The sequence below is a fragment of the Chiloscyllium punctatum genome, chromosome 44, assembly GCF_047496795.1.
Source record: "Chiloscyllium punctatum isolate Juve2018m chromosome 44, sChiPun1.3, whole genome shotgun sequence".
NCBI classification, from domain to species: Eukaryota; Metazoa; Chordata; class Chondrichthyes; order Orectolobiformes; family Hemiscylliidae; genus Chiloscyllium; species Chiloscyllium punctatum.
In genome coordinates this window covers 47580177-47603228 of record NC_092782.1, presented here as the reverse complement: position 1 = coordinate 47603228, position 23052 = coordinate 47580177, and the positions used below count along the sequence as shown (strand labels likewise).

General features: G+C 40.3%; 1 protein-coding gene across 7 annotated transcripts in view; it reads right to left on the bottom strand.

The window, feature by feature from the left end:
- The window catches only part of cax1 (cation/H+ exchanger protein 1), a 62685-nt gene extending 39890 nt beyond the window's left edge, over window positions 1-22795 (bottom strand). For 4 of the 7 annotated variants that reach the window (XM_072562851.1, XM_072562852.1, XM_072562853.1 and 1 more), the window contains exons 1-6: window positions 22665-22795; window positions 8420-8554; window positions 7434-7567; window positions 6845-6953; window positions 3987-4103; window positions 1407-1468 (exon numbers count right to left, since the gene is read on the bottom strand). In XM_072562851.1, coding sequence (XP_072418952.1) covers window positions 1407-1468; window positions 3987-4103; window positions 6845-6953; window positions 7434-7567; window positions 8420-8554; window positions 22665-22728 — 621 coding nt within the window. In that variant the 5' untranslated portion in view covers window positions 22729-22795. Of the gene's footprint in view, window positions 1-1406; window positions 1469-3986; window positions 4104-6844; window positions 6954-7433; window positions 7568-8419; window positions 8555-10295; window positions 10396-22664 lie in introns of those variants that run through there. The other 3 variants (XM_072562856.1, XM_072562855.1, XM_072562858.1) reach the window with 3 other exon arrangements.
- Window positions 22796-23052: the final 257 nt, after the last annotated feature.

The window sequence follows — 23052 nt, the reverse complement described above, 5'->3', positions numbered from 1 at the left end:
AATCTTTCACGTAGATAGTCAACAAAAGTAGATGTGACTACCATCAGTTCACCCTCTCCATCACATGCAAGTCTTACAACAATGTTACAATTTTGCAGAGAGTTGTTCATTTGTACTTTGACCTGTGTGGTGAAATTTTATCTTGTCTGCAGACCTCCATTGAACTGCAGTACAAAGTCCATGTAATTGATTAGTCTCACCACTGAAGTTTAATATTCGCTGGTATTTATCTGGATCTCCCTGGGCTAATTCAATTGTTTTCTCCATTGCATTGACTGCAATAATATACAATTTTTGAAAAATGTATTGAAATGAAAAGTCAAAAGAATGAATATTTAGCTCACAAACTGACATATTTTGTATGGATACATCCAATTTGCAAAATGGATATTTTTACCTTCAAATTCCAATCTCATTTAGCTTTGAAATCTAAATAGAGAATCCATAGTCACGTGCTTCAACTTTCCAAGATTTTACCAGAAGGATTCCTTAACTAGGCTTGTAAGATCCAGATCAGTTTATTCAATTTAAGAAAAAAGGATGCCAAACAGGATCAAGAGGTTAGACCTGCAGTCCACCAGTCTAAAAGGGGAGGTAATTAATTGAGAGGTGTGGTTCCTTACATCTGTTATGCATTATTAATTAAACTCTTCTGCACTTTTAGTTCTGCAGAATTAGGAGTGTTGTCATTGTTAAAATTTTATACAACATTAAAATATATTTTATTTTACCAGAGTGACAGAGCAGACCATGGTTAATTCAGAGCTTCAATAAAGGGCATGTTAATTTTACATTAGTGAAGCTCAGCAAGAGTAGATTATCAAACAGTCATTGGGAACAAAAATAGAACAATTGGTAGCCTATTGATTGCACTACAATTGATGTTGAGGATATTCTAATTCCAGCAACAAGTCATTGGACTCTAGGTTAAAGTATAAAAACAAAATCAAATCACTTGTTCCACTGGGGGAAAAAGGAAAAAAATCACAACTGGGTTCAGTCATTTCCTTTAGGAAAGAGACAGATGTTATCTACAAATTGCTATGGCAGCATTAGGCTAATTCAGTACTGCCATTCAAACATTCTTCAGGTTTCATTGAGTCTGTGAGCTGAATGTATGTCAGGTAGAAGTCTACTGGTATCTAGTTTGGCTCTCCTAGATTTTAGAATGTGCAATGTAAATTTCCTTTTTAAAAAAAAAGTCTTCTTTGACCTCTAGTCATTACAAATTAGGCTTACAGCTGAGCTACATGCCTTTCAGAACCAACCCACTTCATTCTGGTGAAAAATAGACCTCCTCGAAATGTGCAAGATTGGTTTTAGAATGTAGTAGCCCATTTTAAGTCTGGTGAATACCTGCTTGCAATGTACAATGTGTTTACACCAGTCATAGCGCAACATCTTACCTTTTGAATTACCTTCCCAAATGGCCAGAAGTAATAGCCAGCAAGACTGCAGCACAGCTTCCCTGTCAAGAGAAATGACAAGGTCTACTTTAAGAAAAAAAAACTTTAAATATGTTCAGTCTTTCCCCTTGCCAGTTTAAAACTGGTAAGTCACCAACCATTCCGATTTAGGTACAAAAACAAATTGCTGTAAAATCTCAGCATGTCTGATAGCATCCGAGAAGAGAAAGCACAGTTAATGTTTTGGTCAAGTGACCCATCCTCCGAGCCTTCTCCAGCATTTTTTTTGTTTTTGTTTCTGATTGACAGCATCTGCAGTGCTTTCAGTTTTTATTCCAATAGGAATTTAGACAAAAAAAACCCCAACAAAGTTGAAGTTACCAAAGATTTGAGGGAAGGACAGCAGAGAGAAAACTAAAAAGTTTTCCCTTTCATATAGAATGAGCTAAGGTGGTCCAAACAGCACTTATCCATGGTGTCTTTTATGGAAACATACTGAGCTGCAAACAAGGCTAAAATGTGGTTGATTTAAAACTAAATATAGTGGAAAGAGTCCTATTAAGTCAGTTAGGAGACCAGAGGCTGCATATATTTCCAGGTGACTGAAATCCAATTTACAACAAGGGAGACATAGTAGAGCAGAGTTCAAGTCACAACTATGGAATAAAAATTAGGTCTAAGAACACAAGGGGATAACCCATTAAGGAACAGCTGATTAAGAGAACACGAGGAATGAAGCAGTAACCATTTTAAAAAGAGAAAAATCACCAGAGCTGCAGACAGAAGAGGGATGAAATAAAAGGAACAATATACAATGCTCTCAGAATGGGTCGAGCGCCAACTCTCTCCGACAGAGAATATAACCCAAGCTATTAAAATTAATTTTCATCTAATGGGTACCAGAAACTGGGATTCCTTCCTCCCTCTCCTCACCTATCATCTCCCTTGGGGAAAAAAATGGCTATATACAAGGAGAGAGTGTTAAACCTTTCCAAAAAGATTGGATTTTTGTCAGGCAAATGGGAACAAAAAGTATATAAAATGGAGTCAAAGTACAAAGAATTTATGGTTAATTGAGTTGAAAAGAAAATCCTTGCAGAAATGGATGCCAAAGGGTAGCAGTCAAATAAAGGCAAGAGCAGAGTAAAAGGAAAGACTTTCAATAGGTTGTTAATAATGATAATGGGATAAACACTCAAGAGGCCATTGGGAACATACTATTCCTAATAGGAACAGGATGGGCCACTCATCACTCATGTTTTAATGAGAAGGGAATTAGGATATAAAATAGTCACTTAATATATCAACATTGATGGCATTGCTTAAAAATAGCAAGGGATTAGCATCTGGAATGCACCGACTCAGATGCGTGGTAGAGATAAATTCAGTTGCTGTTTTCAAAAAAGGAACCAAGTATTAATCTAAAAGGAACTAAAATGCCAAGAAACAGACAAAAGGGACTAGGTAAATTGATAGCATAGACAATACAAATCAAATGGCCTCTTCCTATACTATCATTCTATGATCTTGTAATTTACCAGCCAGCTGTTGTAAACAACAGATATGCCAAATGCTTACCCCATTCCATCATTAAACGACAGGAATAGGAAAAAAAACATTAAGGTAATGGATCATTTTTAAATAAACAAAAAGCCAAAAAGACTTGTGAAACTGTATAATAAGACAAACTTCAACAGGATTTGCTTATTACTGGGGCAATGTATGCTTCCTGAGCACATGGTACTAATTTTTGGACTATCTACCTTATTGTAAAATTATTATGAGGTATCAAACTTTTAAAAAGGCATAGCAACTGCAGAGTACAAAAACAATTTAAATTTCAGCTTAGTCTTGTACCTGGGATCACTCCAGCTAGACTTCAGCAGAATTCCATACAACTGACCCTTTCAATGCTTGATGTGAACGCTCATTATGACCAACATCTTGGACTCGGTAGAATTTTTTCTACTTATATTAATGGAGACCACATTCTGCCCCTTCCCGTCACACCATGGGAGCTGTCCAGTGCTCCTATTTTAATGCTACATGGAACAGCAACAGCCTAATTACAGAAATGGAGGTGCCATACAATTTCTTTCTTGTGTTTCAATTCATTATGTACCACATAATATTTCAAAGGTTGCATTTTCTTGAAAGAAATCCTGGCATATATGAAGCTATCTTGAACATACTAAAATCAAAACACTTTCACATCTTGAACATACAACATTGGAAGAGAACACCAACACCACCATCAACAATGGGTCAAGGCAGTAAATTTGCCACAGTTCTACCAGAGCACAGGGGTGCTTTCTCAGAGAGACTTGCGGTCACTTAACCTGAAGGTCATCACACCTCAGGGGATGGAAGAGGTTGAGAAGGAGAGTCATTCATGGTAACCTCAGCTGGTGCAGGAATTGAACCCACTGTTGGGGTCGCTCTGCATTGCAAACTAAGCAAACCAAGCCCTTGGTCAATACAGGGTAATGCGTATGCATAGTGTATCACAGCTCCCTAAACAGGATAGGGCTGGAGGCCCTTTATTTGTACAGGAAGTTCAACAGCCCAAAAAGAACTTACCATGAGGTATGCCCACAACTGTAACAAACATAAGTATAGCAATTATAAGGTACAGCATGGCGACCCACCATCCAAACAACAGCACGTACAATAGGTTGCCAAAGGTAAACAGAGATCCTGAAAGAAAAAGAAGTGGATGAGAATTCAACAGTGGGCCACAGATAGAAAGGTTTTGGGTGCATTCAATCATTGCAAAGCAAGCCAATGTGAACACACTGGCAACTCAGGCACACATTCTAGCCTCAAGCCAATGTTTGTGCCATCAGTTGTACGAAACAAACCAGCACAATTTTAAAGGCTGGGGAGGTCACAGCAGATACTGCAGTAAACTTTCTAAAAAAAAACTGTCAGAGTCAGAGACGTACAGCCTGGAAACAGACCCTTCAGACCAGATATCCCAAACTAATCTAGTCCCACCTGCCAGCACCCGGCCCATATCCCTCCAAACACTTCCTATTCATATACACATTCAGATGCCTTTTAAATGTTACAATTGTACTAGCCACCACTTCCTCTGGCAGCTCATTCCATACAGGTACCACCCTCTGTGTGAAAAAGTTGCCCCTTAGGTCTCTTTTATATCCCCTCTCACCCTAAACCTATGCCCTCTAGTTCTGTACACCCCAAACCCAGGGAAACAGCCTTGTCTATTTACCCTATCCATGCCCCTCATGATTTTATAAAATCTCTATAAGGTCACCCCTCAGCCTCAGACACTCCAGGGAAAACAGCCCCAGCCTGTTCAGCCTCTCCCTATAGCTCAAATCCTTCAACCCTGGCAACATCCTTTTTAAACCTTTTCTGAACCCTTTCAAGTTTCACAACATCTTTCCAATAGGAAGGAGACCAGAATTGCACAATATTTTAAAAGTGGCCTAACCAATGTCCTGTACAGCCACAGCATGACCTCCCAACTCCTGTACTTAATATTCTAACCAATAAAGGAAAGCATAACAAATACCTTCTTCACAATCCTATCTACCTGCAACTCTACTTTCAAGGAGCTAAGAACCTGCATTCCAAGGTCTTTGTTCAGCAACACCCCCTAGGACCTTACCATTAAGTGTATAAGTCCTGCTAAGATTTGCTTTCCCAAAATGCAGCACTGTGCATTTACCTGAATTAAACGCCATCTGCCACTTCTCAGCTTACTGGTTCATCTGATCAAGATCCCATTGTAGTCTGAGGTAACCTCCTTTGCTGTCCACTACACCTCCAACTGGTGTCATCTGCAAGCTTACCAACTACACCTCAAACTCATATCCAAATCATTTTATATAAAAACGACAAAAGGTACTGGACCCAGCACCGATCCTCATGGCACTCCACGAGTCACAGGCCTCCAGTCTAAAAACAACCCTCCACCACCACCCTGTCTCCTACTTTGAGTCAGTTCTGTATCCAAATAGCTAGCTCCCCCTGTATTCCATGAGATCTAACCTTGCTCACCAGTGTCCCATGGGGAACCTTGCCAAACACTTACTGGTCATACTGATCATGTCCACCACTCTGTCCTCCATCCTCTCTGCTACTTCTTCAAATAAAAAAACACAATCAAGTTTGAGAGGCATGACTTGCCACACACAAAGTCATGTTGACTATCCCTAATCAGTCCTTGCCTTTCCAAATACATAGGAGAAAGTGAGGACTGCAGATGCTGGAGATCAGAGCTGAAAAATGTGTTGTTGGAAAAGCGCAGCAGGTCAAGCAGCATCCAAGGAGCTGGAGAATCGACGTTTCGGGAATAAATGCCCGAAACGTCGATTCTCCTGCTCCTTGGATGCTGCCTGACCTGCTGCGCTTTTCCAGCAACACATTTTTCAGCTCTTTCCAAATACATGTACATCCTGTCCCTCAGGATTCCCTACAACAACTTGCCTACTGTTATCCTGATGAAGGGCTTTTGCCTGAAACGTCGATTTCACTGCTCGTTGGATGCTGCCTGAACTGCTGTGCTCTTCCAGCTCCACTAATCCAGTAAGTGCCTACTGTTATCGTCAACTCATTATAATCCCTGGTTTCACAAAGGCTTTTCAGATAAAGTTAGGATCTGTTCATGTAGTACTTTCAAGACAGCATGCCCGGTTCCTAAGTTAGATTTCCAGCTTGCTGAATTAGTCAAGCTCAGCTAATGAAATGTTTAAGAGTCAAAAGTTAGAATACATGGTGGTAGAAGGAATCAGCACCTTTACAGCCAAAAGATAGCGTGCTCAGTGTGCTGCCAGCAATACTCAGCCCATGCTCCAAGCAACAATCTCCAGGGAAGTTGAACTAGCAAACACAGCAAAACATCTAGTTTTTTTTGTTCTGGGTCACTGTACATAAAATATACTCAATGCTCTTGTAAAGTGCCTTGGGGCTTTTTTTTTGGTACACAAGTTACTGTAAAAACTCCTCACACAGAGCTAAGTGACCAACACTTTACTGGATACTCACACCTAGTTCCCCATTCCCCTAGACATAAGATCAGGGGGAAAAAAAAAACGAACAACTTCTCTCCAATCAACCTCAACAATCCCTTAAAGAGAGAGTTTTATATATTGCGATAATCTTACTCTTCTCAAATTTTACAGAAGACAGACTTTCTGCTTCAGCCTCTATTCAGACTAGAATCTAATGGACAAAATTCAGACCCTTTTCAAAAGCTTTGTTTGGTTTGCCACATCACTGAATCACCAGCCAAACCCACCTTCATGCTTCCTACCATACCCACCCCAGTAAAGACTGCTCAAATCAATGAGGTGAGTACACTAGAATAAATTGAGAAACAGTCCAAGAATAGTACATCTTGGACTTGCATTGCTTTTCCAAAATGGTGTACAAACGAAAAGAGTGAAGAACTCCATGCATTATATTACCTGAATATTGTTTGATGACATTTAGATCTGAATACAGCTCTTTCACTATTGCAGAACGGTCTTCTAAAGGTCTCTGTGTCACGTGGCTTTTCCATTTCTTGAACCCGAACTACAAATTAAGAAAAGAGGCTGTAACAAAGTGACTGTTAAAAATGTACTAAAACATGCTTCATGCAGTGAACTCTTCCCCCTTGCCTTCAATTAGGGAAGGGTACATTGATGTTCCATTTTACAGCAAAGCTCAGAACAACCCTTATTGCCCATTCCCCAATATAATGTCCCAAACCTTCCTTATTCTAACATGGAGCTGATTATATTCTCAAATGGATAAACTAAGCTGCCTTCTTTCAAAGGATCTCACTCATTTTAGAAAGCCCAATTCAACATTGTTTCTCATTTGATTCCCTTCCATCTTAGCATCCTATACTAACAGATTTTACCCAGGTCATCCAGGCTCCCCAAAAAGGAATCATGTTTGATTTCAAATTTGTATATATTATCTTCTACTTTCGTGAGATACCAAATCTTGCTGTAGTTACATTTTAGATAGAACACTGTTGGAATATAATTTCACAAACATTCTACTAACCTTGTAATTGTTGGCCAGTTTTTGTGCTTCGACTTCATTTTCTGCCAGTAGCGTAGTTTTTGTGGTTGTCATTAGGCAGTGGGGACACGTTATTCCTTCACATGAATGATTGTGTGTTGGTGTCGAACAGGTCACTGCAATAAACCAAAACAGAGGTTTAGAAAAGAGCAAATAGTCAACCTTTTTAAAAAGGAAGCTTTCCACATGATGAGACCTCCAGTTGGAAGCATAACAAAAACCAGAATTTAAAACAGACAAGTACCACTTAAAACCAGTCCAGATACATGCATGTGACTTGATCAAATCAATTAATTATTCAGAGATGAAAAGAAACCTTTAAAGAAAAGGAAAAAAGATATGATATATAGGAAAGGACTACTACACACTGTTCAAAGCATCCTTAGAACTACAAAAAGGAGCAAACAGTAATACTTTGTTCAGTATCCCAAAAGTGAAGAAATTTAAAAATGATCGTATGCCCACAGACTATTGCTCTGGGAATTTTAATACTTAACCTGAGCACCACTAGAAACAGAGTTAATCTCCTTTTAGTGGTAGCTGCTATAACCTGGTGAGCTGCATCAACTAGTTGCTTGATGGAACACAAAACCACAACTGATTGAAAAAGTCAACTTTTTATTCTCCCCCCCTCTCAGTCTGGCAATAGTAAGACTGCAATGGCTTTAAGGTAGGGAACCAGAAAGAACTTAGAATTTGTTTCTACCCAAATACTCAATAATCCCATGCAATATGGCCAGGTCACTTGTGAGCAATGATCAACTTTGGAAAGATTTGCCCAAATTAATTCAATAAAAACAATACACACCAATTGTGATTCTCATTAGGAGTCAACATGGGAGCTCCATGCAATGAGAAAAGCCAAACACAAAAAGCCCAAATCTTGCTCTAGTTACATTTTAGATGTTTCATTGTGGTGGGGGGGGGGGGGGGGGGGGGGTGGTAAATGCTGCAAGAGCTGGACTAACCTGCAAATAATTTTGGTGTAAGTGATGAAGGGGTATCCATCAAGTCAGTCTGCAGATGTAGCCCACAGTGCCTGTCCCATAGGCTCAAAGAATAGAGAGGTGCTTCTGATCTTAGGCTTTGGGAGGGAGAGGGAGCTAACAACAGAAGAAAAGTCCTCAGTAAGCGGACACCAAAGAATTCTACATTAACCTTTACAGCCACAAAATGTTCAGATTAACAAGTTCAAGGAGATCTCTGAGGCAGATGTGAAATTGCCTCAACTTAAAAGCTTATGCTATTCATTATGATGGCGTTGTGTTCAGTCAAAACTCTCAATTTAGTTTGGAGCGCAAACCAAATTGTGCAATGTCTAAATATAAATGAGAGAAAAAAAAAGCAGTGAACTGGCTGAGCAATTTTTGGTTAATCCTTAAAAAGGTTAACCTATCACTGTAGAGGTACAGTGAAAAGTATTATTTTACATGCTAGCCAGGCAGACAAATCATACCATACATTAAAGTGTAGAGAAAAGAATTTCATCTCTATACAAAAATGCACAGCTTGGCAAGTATCTTGCTTCCTTTCCCAGTAACAGCATCACCATTTCTTCAGTCACAGAAAATGTGTACTTTCCCACCGTGAGATTCAATGAGATTGCTGTAGAGTCTTGTTTCAATCACTTATGAACAGCTGTCAAGTAAAAGTCATGTAAACAGTTTTTAAAAAATCACAACACCAGGTTATAGTCCAACAGGTTTATATGGAAGCACTAGCTTTCAGAGCACTGCTCCTTCATCAGGTGGTTGTGGAGCATAAGATCCTAAGACCGAAATTAAAGCAAAAAAAGTTTACACAGTGTGAAGTAACTGAAATTATATATTAAAAAGACCTGGATTGTTTGTTTAATTTCTCATCTTTAAGAATGACCATATTGGTTTCAGTTCTTTCATATGTAAATCCCAGAAAATATTTTTTAAAAAGTTACATGTAGAGGACTGGTATGGACAGATTCCTGGTTCAAAGAAACATGATACATGGAGAATTAAAGTCCAAGAGGTCACTACAGGATATTTTGCTTCGGACACCCAGAAAATTGGGTGCGAGTACCTTTAAATGAAAGAATGCAGGAGATTCATAGAAATTGTTAAAGCCCGGATTGAGATCAGGATTTTAGACAGACAACAATGCACTCAGAAGTTTTGTTATTCATTTGTGGGATGTGGGGGTCACTGGCTGACCAGCATTTATTGCTTGCCCCTAGTTGCCCTCGAGAAGGTGGGGGTGAGCTACCTTCTCAAAAGCACTGCAGTCCAACTGCTGAGAGTTGATTTCAAAGTCATTAAAATTCCAGGGCTTTGACTCAGTGATAGTGAAGGAATGGTGATATATTTCCAAGTCATGAAGGGGAGTGGCTTGGAGGGAATCTTGAAGATGCTAGCATTCCCGATTATCTTTCCCTTGTCCTTCTAGATGGAAGCGGTCATGGATTTAGAAGGTGCTATCTGAGGAGCTTTGGTAAATTCCTGCTATGCATCTTACATATTGTACACACTGCTGAGTGTCAGAAGTGGAGAGTGTGGATAGAGTGCAAATCAAAACGACTGCTTTGTCCTGGATGGTATCAAGCATCTTGAATGTTGTTGGAGCTGTACTCATCAAGGCAAGTAGGCAGTATTCCATTAAGTTCCTGACTTGTGCATTGTAGATGGTGGACAGGTTTTGGAGAATCAGGTGGTGGGTTACTCACTGCAGTATTGTAGCCTCTGACCTGCACTTGCAGTCAGTGTTTGTGACGAGGAGTTTCTGGTCAATGGTAAATGCCAAGAAGTAGTGATCAGATTGTCTCTTACTGGTAATGGTCATAAGCCTGGCATGTGTGGTGTGAATTTTACTTACCATTTGCCGCCCAAGCCTGGATATTGTCTGGTTCTTGCTACATTCGAACATGGGCTGCCTCAGTATCAGGAGTTGTAAACGGTGCTGAACATTGCAAAACTCCGCAAACATCCCCACTTCTGACCTGATGGCAGCAAGATCATGGATTTAGCAGCTAAAAATACTTAGGCCTTGAACACTACCCTGAGGAACTCCTACAGATGTCCTGGAACTGAGTTGACTGACCAAGAACCATAACCATCTTAAGTGCCAGTATGACTCCAGAGAATTTGCCCCAGATACCCACTGATTCCAGTTTTGCTAGGGCTCCTTGATGCTACTCAGTCAAATGCAGCTTTGATGTCAAGGGTTTGTCACTCACCTCTCAAACTAAAAAAAAAGATATGGGTTTGATTAAGTTATTAGGGAATCTCTAATTGTATCCTAAATTATCTAAAATGTTTATTGTTGCATCAAAGCAATAGCCTTGAAAATAGTAAATCCTGTGTGTTGATTACTAGAAAAGAAAACTTATCTATTTTTAAAAAGGTTTGTCATCAGAGGCAGGTATTGGGGGGGGGGGGGGGGGCCACACTAGGTGCAGTCTTAAAGTAAGGGAAAGACTTGAAAGGGCAGGGGTTTGGGAGAGAATTACAGGGACAGGCAAAAAGGCATTTCATCAATGGGTGGGGATCAGGAAGTCAGGTAAGTTTACAGCTGTACAGGACATTGGTTTGGCCACTTTCAGAATATTGTGTGCAATTCTGGTCTCCTTCCTATTTGAAGGATGTTGTGAAATTTGAAAGGGTTCAGAAAAGATTTACAAGGATGTTGCTGGGATTGGAAGATTTGAGTTATAAGGAGAGATTGAATAAACTAGGGCAGTTTTCCTTGGAGCACTGGAGACTGAAGGGTGACCTTATAGGAGGTTTATAAAATCATGAGGGCATGGATAGAGTAAAGGTCTTTTCCCTGGGGTGAGGGAGTCCAAAACTAGACTGCATAGGTGTAGGGCAAGGGGAAGATACAAGAAACCTAAGGGACAACTTTTTCATGCAGAGGGTGATGTGTGGGGGGAATGGGCTGCCAGAAGTAGTGGTGGTGGCTAGTAGAATTGCAACATTTAAAACATATCTGGATGGGCATATGAATAGGAAGGGTTGAGGGATATGGTGCTGGCAGGTGGGACTAGCTTAGGTTGGGAAATCTGGTCAGCATCGACGAGTTGGACCGAAGTGTCTGTTTCCATGTTGTACATCTGATTATGAACAGAAACACCATTCAGAATTCAAATGCTCAATTGAGGCCAATGCCAAAAAAAAAGGACAGGGAAGGAAACACTGGATCTGATTAATATAACAGGGCTGGAAAGATTAGATGCAGGGAGTCCCCGATTAAGAAGTCAGTCTCAGAGCGTGGGGTAAGTCAGATCAGGAGTGGAGATGAGAAAAACATTTTTCTTCACTCAGTCAACCTGTGGAATTCACATCCACAGAAAGAAGGGGGGGCTGGTCTCAGCATATTCAGGATAGACTGATAAATTAACATAAACAAGACATCAAGTCAAGTGAAGAGAAAGCAGGAATATGGTGTTGAGATAGCAGATTAACCAAGTTCATAACAAAAATGGTGGAGAGGCTCAAAGGGCTGAATAGCCTACTGTTCACTTTGAGAATGTCAGTGGGGATAAGGAACTAGACTTCCTGTTCATGCAATTCATAAATTTTGTATTGCCTATTCATCACAGAAGTCTGCAATAGCATTCTGCTTAAAATCAACTCACACAAATACTCTGAAGGGCAAACAAATATCTTAAAATGGAGTTTTAGGTTTTGCTCGGCATTTTCAATTTGACTTGTCTGGTGGCTATTAGAGTTAGGCTGTCAAGTTTAATTGTACATTTAGGTGATTTTCAACATTGTTGAATGGCTCCTGGCATCCTGTTAGATCTAATCTCAAAATACTACTTTCATTTGATATCAGGAAAGAATAAGAGACAGCTGAACATAAGATTGCAGTGGGCCTCAACTACATCCCAGGTGTAAAACTGAAACACAGTGTCCCAAGTCAGATTGTTCTAACAGCTATAACATCGTATCTACATTAAAATGGAAGGTCGTCTGGTTATGTCCTCTCCACCAAAATAAAACAGGAGAAATCCAATCCAATCAGTACTGCCTCAGTCTCTCACTTTCAAGTGACAGATGATTGTTGGCAACAGTGCTATCAAGCAGCACTTAATCATTTTGAATTCTGCCAGGACCACTAATTCCAGGCTTCAAAAACAGAGAAGAGGGATGATACCATCAACAGTGCAGCATCAAGGAGCTGAGAAGCACTGCAGACATTGAGGATCAGAGGGGAAAATGCTACACTGGTTGGAATCATGCAAGAGGAAAAAAAAATGTCATGGTCATTGGAAGTCAATTATCTCATTCCCAGGATATTACTGAAGTGTTCCTCGCTGTAGTGTCCTTGGCTTAACTATCTTCAGCTGCTTTAAAGCCTTTCCATCATGAGGTCAGCAGTGGGAATGTTTGTAGTGTACAGTTTTATCTGCAACTCCTCAGGTAATAATGCAATTTTTTTGGCCAAATCTACCAAGATCAGAACATCTGAGCTTAGGGATTACAATTAACCACAAATTCAACTAGACCAGCCATAGAAGTACTTTGGCTCTAAGAGAAGGTCAGAAAATTCTACAGCAATTTACCTCAAGTTCCCAGATCAAACTGTGCTGGAAAACTCTCGATTTGCACAGCCAAATGCTGCTTCAAAAGAAAGTCAACCTGCTTGATCAGCGTCCACCTAATCACCTTAAAATATTCACTTCCTCAACCATTAAACACACTGCGTTGTAGCAGCTCAGCAATTTCCAAGGCTCTTTCTGGATGGTAGGTGTTGAAAAACAAGTGTAGCAGACACATGGGAACACACTAGTACTGGTTGGTTGTGTGCCAGACTGATATAGGATTTAATATTATTCCTTCATCAAAGCTGGGTCAATATTCTAGAATTCCCTCCCCTAAAGCACAACAGAGCACGGATAGCACTCAAACTTCATTAGTTCAAGAGGTGGTGCACTACCAGCTTTGAAACAAGCAGCAAGAATGAGTGATACAAGGATGGAGTTTTGCTAATTATTTCTACATCTTCCAAACAAAGTGAAATAAAATCAAGTAACGATGCTTCAAACTGATGGTTGTAAACTTCCACAGAAAGTACCTGAAAGTTGCTAAACTGTTCCTGTACTTGGTACCAATGTGGAAAAACAAGCAGTATCCAAAGGCACAACACACTTGCTGTCATCAGAAACCTCTATACCTGTAAAATCAGCATAAAGTCCAAGTGTTCTGTTCCTGAGAACTCCTGTGAATTATGCTCTGGCAAGTTTCATGTGATTTTTAACCTAGCTTTAAAAAGACATCTGCAAGTTTTGCCCAGAGATGTTGAATTTTGTTGTTACTTGTGTTTTGGCATAGTTGCCAAATTTCACATATTCAGATGACTTACTGTCATTTCAACAATATCAAAGTTCAAATTACTCTTCAAAGAACTTGACTTTGGGAGAACCAGTTTTATAGGTATACTGATTTCCAAATGTACAGCCAGTCAATTTGGTGTACAAGATATCAGTCTACTGCATCACAAAAACAAATGCCATCTGTGTCCGATAACTTCAAACATCTAGGTCATCCAACTCAGCAAAACCATAATACTGATCATTTCAGGCTCTTCACTTCAAGGGAAGGAAAGAAAGAAAACAAGAGAGACTTAAGTTGAGTTTCCAAAGTTTCAACAGTAATTTGTATAACAGTGTTCCAGCACTAGAGAAATCTGCAATGGGAGGAAGGGATGTGAAAACATCTTTCAGCAGTTTAACCTTGATCTAAGAGTTTGATACATGCTCACTTATTAAACAATTCTTGTTCATTTACACAGTCAACTGCACATCATGTCCTAATGGGGTCTTCAAGTGTAATGGTAGCATCCCTATCTCTGGACTAGAAGTGCCTCCGTGTTCAATTCCCACCCGTCACTGAGGAGAATCAAAACAGGTACAGTGATTAAAAATTGCAGCCTTTCGGTTGGTGACTACTAACAATCCACTACAGGGTCTCAATCTTCCACCAGCTAATTGCAGTCTAATGGTTACAAAATGGAACAAATAGGGAAACCATGAACAGTACCATTTTTGAATTTATTCTTATGCTGGTTACTGAAACCCAGGATTTTGAAAGCAAAAAAAAGTTTTTTTTAAAGAAACCAAACATGTTTAAAAAACACATTTAACTGAAGGATCAACTTAAAAAGGTGTACTTCCCTTTGTTCAGGATTTCAAAACAGTTGGAATGTCATGTGGTAGTGACTAATATCTTAAGCCATTTTATACTTGCCTTCCTAGCTCAGTCTCAGCTGCTGCAGAAACACCAAATCTCATTCCTTTCTCAAGCACTATTCCAATTGATAGTAGTAGCCCAGCAGGGTGCCAGCACCCAATAAAAACCCAACTGGAGGTCTTAACAGCAGTTGTGACAAAACTGCAAGCAGGCAGAGACAGTTGGCAAAACATCCTAGCCCACATGGCAAAAACATGCATTCTCAAAACATCTTGCTATTCTTAGTAGTTTAATGAAGGGAGGTTGCTCAACCACTTCAGATGGAGTTAAAATGCAAATTTAAAAGGATTAGAGAATTGCACATTCAACAGTCTGAAGGTAGCAATTTTCTTATCCAAATAAAAAAAGTGAATCAAGTAGGTCAGTACAACAATCAGCTTCCAAAACATCTTTATTGATGTTCTCCACTCTCCAGTCCTCAAATTTAATCTTTTCACAATTCCAGTCTCAACTGGTAACCCTGGAGGTCAGTTCAGTTTTCTCAATTGCGAAAGTTACAAAGATCAGCTCTTCGTTCATAGCCCAGACATCAACCATAGGCCAATTAGTTCATTATTCACTCCTTCAATCGAATCAGCCAAAAAGGAGCTAGCAGGTTATGTTCAGGAGGTACTGCAGCAGCTTTTGATTAGGCCAAAAGATCAATGTCCTCTCTCTCGAGGACAGCATAAAATAGACATTCCCGCTTCAGCATTTCTTTTTTTAAACAAAAAAAGATAAGGACCCAAGGGGAAGGATGCAAGAATAGAATTCAAGACAATGGACTGTGAAGCTATTGATCAGAACGATAAGCAGTGAGGTGGTACTGGAAGCTTTAGTGGATTAAAAAATGAACAAATCCCCTGTCCAGGTGAATTACATCTGAAGTTGCTGTGTAAGATGAGGGAGGAAATTGCAGGAGCTCGGATTCAAATTTTTAAATTTTCTGTAGTCATGGGGGAGGTAACAGGACAGCTAACGTAGTTCCACTTTCCGAGTAGAGTGGTAGAGATAGATTGGGGAATCATAGTTTTCCTATAACTCTGATCTATTACAGAAAATTAATCTCCGTTTTGAGGGGCAAGGCTTGATCAGGGATCATCAGCATGCTTTAACATAGGGAGCACATGCCTAATAAGTCTGATGGAATTTAAGGGAGGTGACCGGGTGTGTTGATCAGGGTAGCATAGTTGATGTAATCTGGACTTCAAAGCCTTTTACAAGGTCCCAAATTGGAAACAGATGAAAGGATCATGGGATCCAGGGTAACTTGGCAAGATGAATCCAAGATTAGCTCAGCCACAGGAGACAGAGGGTGGTAGTAGAAGGCTGTGTGTTACTGGAGCCCAGTGTGCAATGTTGTGTCACAGGAATCAGAGCTGGAGTCCTAATTATAACTCATTATGTGAATGAGAATGTGGGATGGATAAGTGCATGCAGCAACCACCATGTTTAAATGTTAGTGGCAGTTATTGCTACTGGGTTAGTCAAGACTTCAATGAATTGATGAAAGAAAGAAGAAAAAGGGTGACATAGTGGCTCAGTTGTTAGCACTGCTGCCTCAGTGTCAGGGACCCAGGTTCAATCCCAGCCTCCATTAACTGTCTGTGCAAATTCCACCATTCTCCCCATGTCAGTGTGTTTCTACTCATGGTCCAAAGATGTGCAGGTGTACTGGACATATGTCATAATATTTAACAGGTTGATTGTAAAACATTAAAGTACAAATTTAAAGAAAAAGGTGGCTCAGTAGTTAGCACTGCTACCTCTGTACCAGGGACCAGAGTTTGATTCCAGCCTCGAGAGAATGGTCTGTGTGGAGTTTGCACATTCTCCCAGCATTTACATGAGTTTCTGCCAGGTGCTCTGCCTTGCTCCCACAGTCTAAAGATGTGCAGGTTGGGTGGACTGGCCATGCTAAATTGCCCATAACGTCCAGGGACCCACAGGCCAAGTGGAGTAGCCGTAGGAAATGCAGGGTTACAGGGAGGGTAGGGTAGGGAGATGCAGAGTGGGATACTCTTTGCAGGATCATGTAGATCTGAGGGGGGGGGGGAAAAAAGGTGGGTGCTAAATGGCCTGCTTCTACACTAGGGATTCTATCAAATTTGTGGATGACACAAAGATTGGCCAGGTTGATGACAGAAAGAAGGAAGGTGCTAGTTACAGGAGGATATAAATGAATTGGGCAGATCAATAGCATGGAATTTGAGGTGGTGATGGCCTAGTGTTATTGTCACTGAACTGTTAATCTAAACACCCAGTTAATATTCTGAGGACCAGGGTTCAAATCCCACCACAGCAGTTGGTAGAATTTGAATTCAATAAAAATCTGGCATAAAAAAAAAGAGTCTTAACGAGTTTTGAGAAGATTTGTAGCTCAGGTTAAGGTTTTGGATGTAGGTTTGCTCGCTGAACTGAAAGGTTCATTTCCAGACATTTCGTTACCTTACTAGGTAACATCTTCAGTGGACTTCATGTGAAGCAATGCTGAAAATTCCTGCTTTCTATTTATAGGTTTGGGTTGGTGATGTCATTTCCCATGGTGAAGTCACTTCCTGTTCCTTTTCTCAGGTGGTGGTAAATGGGGTCTAACTCGATGTGTTTGTTCAGAGTGTTCGGGTTGGAATGCCAAGCTTCTAGGAATCCTCGTGCGTCTTTGTTTGGCTTGTCCTAGGATGGATGTATTGTCCCAATCAAAGTGGTGTCCTTCCTCATCCGTATGTGAGGATACTAGAGAGAGAGGGTCATTAAGAGTCTCATGGTGACCATGAATATATTGCCAAGTGTTGGAAAAACCCATCTGGTTTACCCATGTCCTTCAGGGAGAGAAATTGCCATCCCTACCTGGTGTGGCCTACATGTGACTCTGGACCGACAGCAATGTGGTTAACTTTTAACTGTCCTGAGCAATTAGGGAGAGGCAATAAATGCTGGCCTAACCACCAACATCCTCATGCTGCAGATGAATTTAAAAAATTAACCCTGACAAAATAGAGTGACACACTTTGGAAGGAGCAAAACAAGGAAGTTCACAATGAATGGCAAGATACCAAGATGCGCAGAGGGCTCTGGGGTACTTGCTTGGTGGCTGTACAGGTTAAGAGGATAGTTAAGGAGGCATGCTGGATGCTTGCCTGTAATCAGTTGTGGCACAGATCACAAGAGCAGGTGGTCATGTTGGAGCTGTACAGAATTTGGGTTCGGCCACAACTGAAGTACTGTATGCAGTTCTGGAGACCACACTATAGGCAAGCAGTGATTGCACGGAGGGGGTGCAAAGGAGATTCACCAGGATATCATCTGGGATGTCACATTTCACTCTGCTTTTTGGAGCAGAGAAGGTGTGGGGGGTGGGGGGGAGAAAGAGGAAAGACCTGATGGAGATGTACAAGATGAGGGGCATGAAAAGGTGAATAGAAAGCAACTGTTTCCCTATATGCATCAGTCTATGATACCACTCCCTGGAAGGGTAGTTGAGGTGGAAAGCCTCAGCCTTTAAAAAATATTCTCCCATACCAGAAAAGTGGGACTTGTGCAGTTTTTATATTTTAGGCAATACAGACTTAATGGGCCAAAAGGTCTCTGTACTATAGGATTCTGTAACTCAGACATGAATAACTCCAGCCAGCAACAGGCTTAAATATAGACATATTGCTGTTACTCTGTGACCAAGTATTATGAGAGACATTTGTCCTCATGACAATGCTGCTGGGATCCTTGGAAATCTATCTTCTTCTTTAATTACCAACTCCTGTTCCATGATATCTGCAAAAATAGCTTCTCTTGACTCGACATAAACTCAGCCCTCTTGTTATTCTTATAAGAATCCTAAAAATTATATGTCCCACAGTAATAAAAAAAACCGTCAGTTAAACCTCAATCCACAGCATTGCAAAATATGGAGGAGGTGACTGTGGCTCATTAGTTCATGAACCTAAAAAAAGGTATTTTACAAAATATCCAGTTGCTGACTCAAAGGCCTCTCTAATGCAAGCCCATGTGAAATATTGATCATTACCTGCTATAGCTCAGTGTTCTTGCCTCAGTCAGAATTCTGGAGAACTCAAAACCCTCTCCATGCACTTGAGCACAAAATTCAGTTTGACATTCTCCAGGAATACACTGCCACAGGTACCAATTTTCTGGCTGCCAACAATGGAATTAACCCTGACCAATATTTATCTTCAATATCCATGTAAATTCTGGTCATTATAACATTGTAGGTTGTTGAAGCATGCTATGTGCAAACGGTTGCCATGTTTTCTACTGTGTAGAAGTGACAACATTCCAAAAGTTGTATAAGAGGCGCCAAAAGCAAGGTTTTTTTTAAGATTAGATTAGATTCCCATAAGATGGAATGTTTTTAAATTGCAAATTATCTACACCTCATGCACTCCTGAGGAAGTTTGAAAAAAAATGTAAACTATTCTGCGAGAATTACTAGTTCTCCACTTAAAAAGTTTATTCTTCTTCCAATCACTGAAGAGGTTATTCCACTTTCAGGACCCCCCTCCTTCCCTATTCCAGGCCTCTGAAAAAAAAACTGTGTGCAACTCATTTGTCTGCTAGACTTCACAATCTCCCTCAGCTTTTCATTTAATATAATGGTTTCTCAAAATATCTACCATTAAAATTACTTGGAATTTCTGAAACCCCTTCACTGTACCATGGACTTGTTCTTTGATTAATTTTAAATATCTAGTCAAAGCTACTTCTTCATAATAAGTACTTGGTTTTTAAACTGAAATTTATGTAGCAGTTCATTATAACCTTTATAGTTAGAGAGGCTGAATTGTTTCCTGTGCTGTTTAGTTCTCATTCTAAATTTCTGTATCTTATGAAGAAGATCAAAAAGATCTGAATAAGCACAAAAAGATCTATTTAAAAGCAAATATCTCTGCTCACCTACAAACATCTCACTGCTTCCTGTTCCCATTCACAAAAACAATTTGTAAACAAAAAAAATTGTTGTTCCCAAGTTCCACAAACAAATCACAAAATTTATTCAGAGATGGCAATGATACCGACTTCCAAAATAAACACTACAAACTGAGCCCTTCCTTTCACAAAAGGTGCACATAGCATCTTTAATAAAAAGATTGCACAAAACTAAAAAAAGGTTCACGTGACTGAAACCCCAAAAGAAGAAGTCAGCTTTGAGGAACAAAGGAACTGAGAAAATGGTGGCACAGGGGTTTGAGGGAGTGGTTCCAGCACTGCAGACCTAGACAATTGAAGATTTGGTCATGAAGAAAAGGTGAACGCAGTCAGAGATATGCAAGAGGCCAATTATCACTAGATTTAGAGGCCATAGATCCAAGACCATGTATCACATTTGAATATACAGGTGAGTACTTTAAATTTGAAGAGTTGATGGACCAAGAACTGGCTTAAGGAGAGGGACAACTTTCTGCCCCACAAAACCAGCAAGTAGCAATATCAGCTAATATGGAAGGAAGGATCAAAGTCTAACATCACTGCAGTAACAATGGTAAGATTTCAGTGGAATGAAAAACAAAGCACTCTTGGTTCATTTGTCTTTGTCAGGTCTCTTCACAACGCAAGATTGGAATTCTGCATGCATGGCTGTAACATGATACAATTTATACAGCACAAAGCAAAATACTGGCAGTGGGAGAATCAGCCAAGAACAATCATTTAAAAACATTTTGCATAATACAGATTGAATCAAGCAGCACAGGACTGTACTGAAAACAGCTGAAAGTTACCCTAAACATGCCACACCTTAAAAAGGTTGTTTGTAAATATTAATATTTTTGAAGTGAAAATTAGCACAGCTCAAATAAAAGCAAAACACAGAAGATGGAGATCTGAAATAAAAACCAAGTGCTAGGTACTGACAATTAGATCATGCTTGACACGCCTCATTGAATTTTTTTTAAAAATATGACAGGAATGTTTGTGATATTGTTTATCACATCTTCTGGAAATCAATAAAGTCCAGCATATGGGACTCAAGGTAGAAACCGACAGAACTGAGGCAAATTACTGAAGAGGCCTTGAAATTGGTTGAGTGGAAGGTAACAAAGTAGAGTTAAGGGTAGCTACTCAAACAGACAGGATGTAACCAGTGGTATCCCACATGAATAGGTGTTACAGCCTCAATTATGCACATTAACAATTTGGATGAATTAAGCAGCAGTGTAGACAGTGCAGAAGACAGCACAAAATTAAAAGGGGATATTGATAGACTAAGTGAATGGACAAAAAAAAAGTGTGGCAGATTGAGTTCAATGTAAGAAAATGGAGGTTACCTATTTGGGACTGAAAAACAATTAATCAGGGAATTTTCTAAATATATGAACTTAGACAGCAGATGTTCAAAGAGATTAAGGGAATTCAAGTGCATAGATCTTTAAAATGTCACAAATAGGTGGAGAAAGTGATCAAGAAAACTAACAATGCTGCCTTTATATCTACAGGACGAGAGTACAAGGATGCAAGTTATCCTGCAGTTATACAAAACCCTGATTAGTCCCCATTTGGAGTATGACTAGCAGATCCGGAACCACACTGGAGGGGAGAGGTGGCGGGGTTGATGACGTAGGCTTACACCAATGATATCTGGATTTCAGGGGTTAAATTTGAGGAGTGACTATTCAAAAAGCAATCCTGTTTTATCTAAAATTTAGGAGGTTAAGGGATGATCTGATCAAAAAGTCTTCAAGACACAAACAGAAAAAACAGGGTTGATAAAGATACACTAGTTCCACTTGTTGGGGATTTTAGAACCAGAAGCATAATCTTAGGAAAAATGTCAGGAAGCACTTCTGTAAACAAAAGGGTGGTAGATGTTTGGAATTCTTCCACGAACAGTGGATACTGGATCAGTTTTTTTTTCCAAACATGAAGATAGATAAATTTTAGTTAAGCAAAAGGCATAGGAGATATGGACCAAATGCAGATACATGGAATCAAGCCACAGATCAGCCAGAAGGGCTTATGCCCGAAATGTCGATTCTCCTGCTCCTTGGATGCTGCCTGACCTGCTGTGCTTTTCCAGCAACACATTTTTCAGCTCTGATCTCCAGCATCTGCAGTCCTCACTTTCTCTTTAGAAATTCAGAAGAGTCAGACCAACCAAGCTTTACCAGAGAGTAGGACCAAAGTAAAAACAAATCTATCCAAGTTTCAGAATGACCTTTGAATAAAACAGATTCAAACTAGCTTCAAAACCAAAGTGTAGGGATACAGATTAACACTGAATATTAACTAACATTGTAATTAGCAATATTATAGAATTATACAAAAGAAACAGTTCAGCTCATAATAGTTACTTGAAAGAAGCATCCAATTAATTCTACGTTTGCTTTTTACCCCCCAATTGCCCAAAAAACACTCTCCTGTTAGTTATCCAGTTCCTTTTTGAAAGCCATTATTTAATCTGTTTCAGTCATGCTTTCAGACAAGTTTACCCCACATCACAACAGCTTTAGATCATCCCTACCCAATTCCCTCTATCTTTTTAAAAATAACACTGTACCCTCTCTGGTTACAGTTCGTGAAATTGAGAATTTCATTCATAGAATCGCAGAAACTTCCAGCACAGAAGATAAAACATTTCAGCCCATTGACTTGTGCTGACTCTTTGAAAAGACGACACAGGCTTTGCACGCCTTGCCCACTTTGTGCCCATAACCCTACAAAAATCTGCTCAAACATCTGTGCAACTCCCCTTTACACACAAAAAAAATCACAGCTTTTTTTTTCCCCCCCAGGTAAAAATTAAAAACCTCAAGGTCTCAAAGGACTGAGTTAAACGTCTCCATTGCAATTTTCTTTTTAGGGAAAAAAAGATAAATAAATACGAAAAAACGATCTGATAGATGCACAGACCAAGCTGTTCAGACAGCAGCCTGGGAAGCCGGCTGGTTTGCATGGGGAGGGTGAGCAGCCGCTGTCAGCGCCCACACAACCATGACCCACCGCCGCCGCCTCAAGGCAGCGAGTTAAGCTGGCGACACTATAAGTAAATGCGGCTCCTTACTCAATGCGTCCTGGGTGCTTCGTCTCCGAAAGGCCAGCTCCGGCTCTTGCTCAATCTCCGACATGACGGGACCAAAACTGCCGCAAGTCCCGGAGGAGAGAAACCGACCCCAACACCTGCTGGTCACGCCCCTCCCCCTACATTTATAAGAATGGCGCATGTGCCGCCACGGCGCAATACCTTCTGGGAGCTGTAGTTCCATGCCGGCCGCCGCGAGGCTTTCTGGGAGTTGTAGTCTCTCCGTCTCCTTCCTCCCGTTCCGGAGGGATCCAGAAAGAAATGATGCAGCGCAGAAGGGGGGGCCATTCGGCCTATCTCGTTCATGCCGACCCAAAGAAACCCCGATGCCCCTTCTCATCCCATTTTCCTTCAAACGACCCATTGCCCT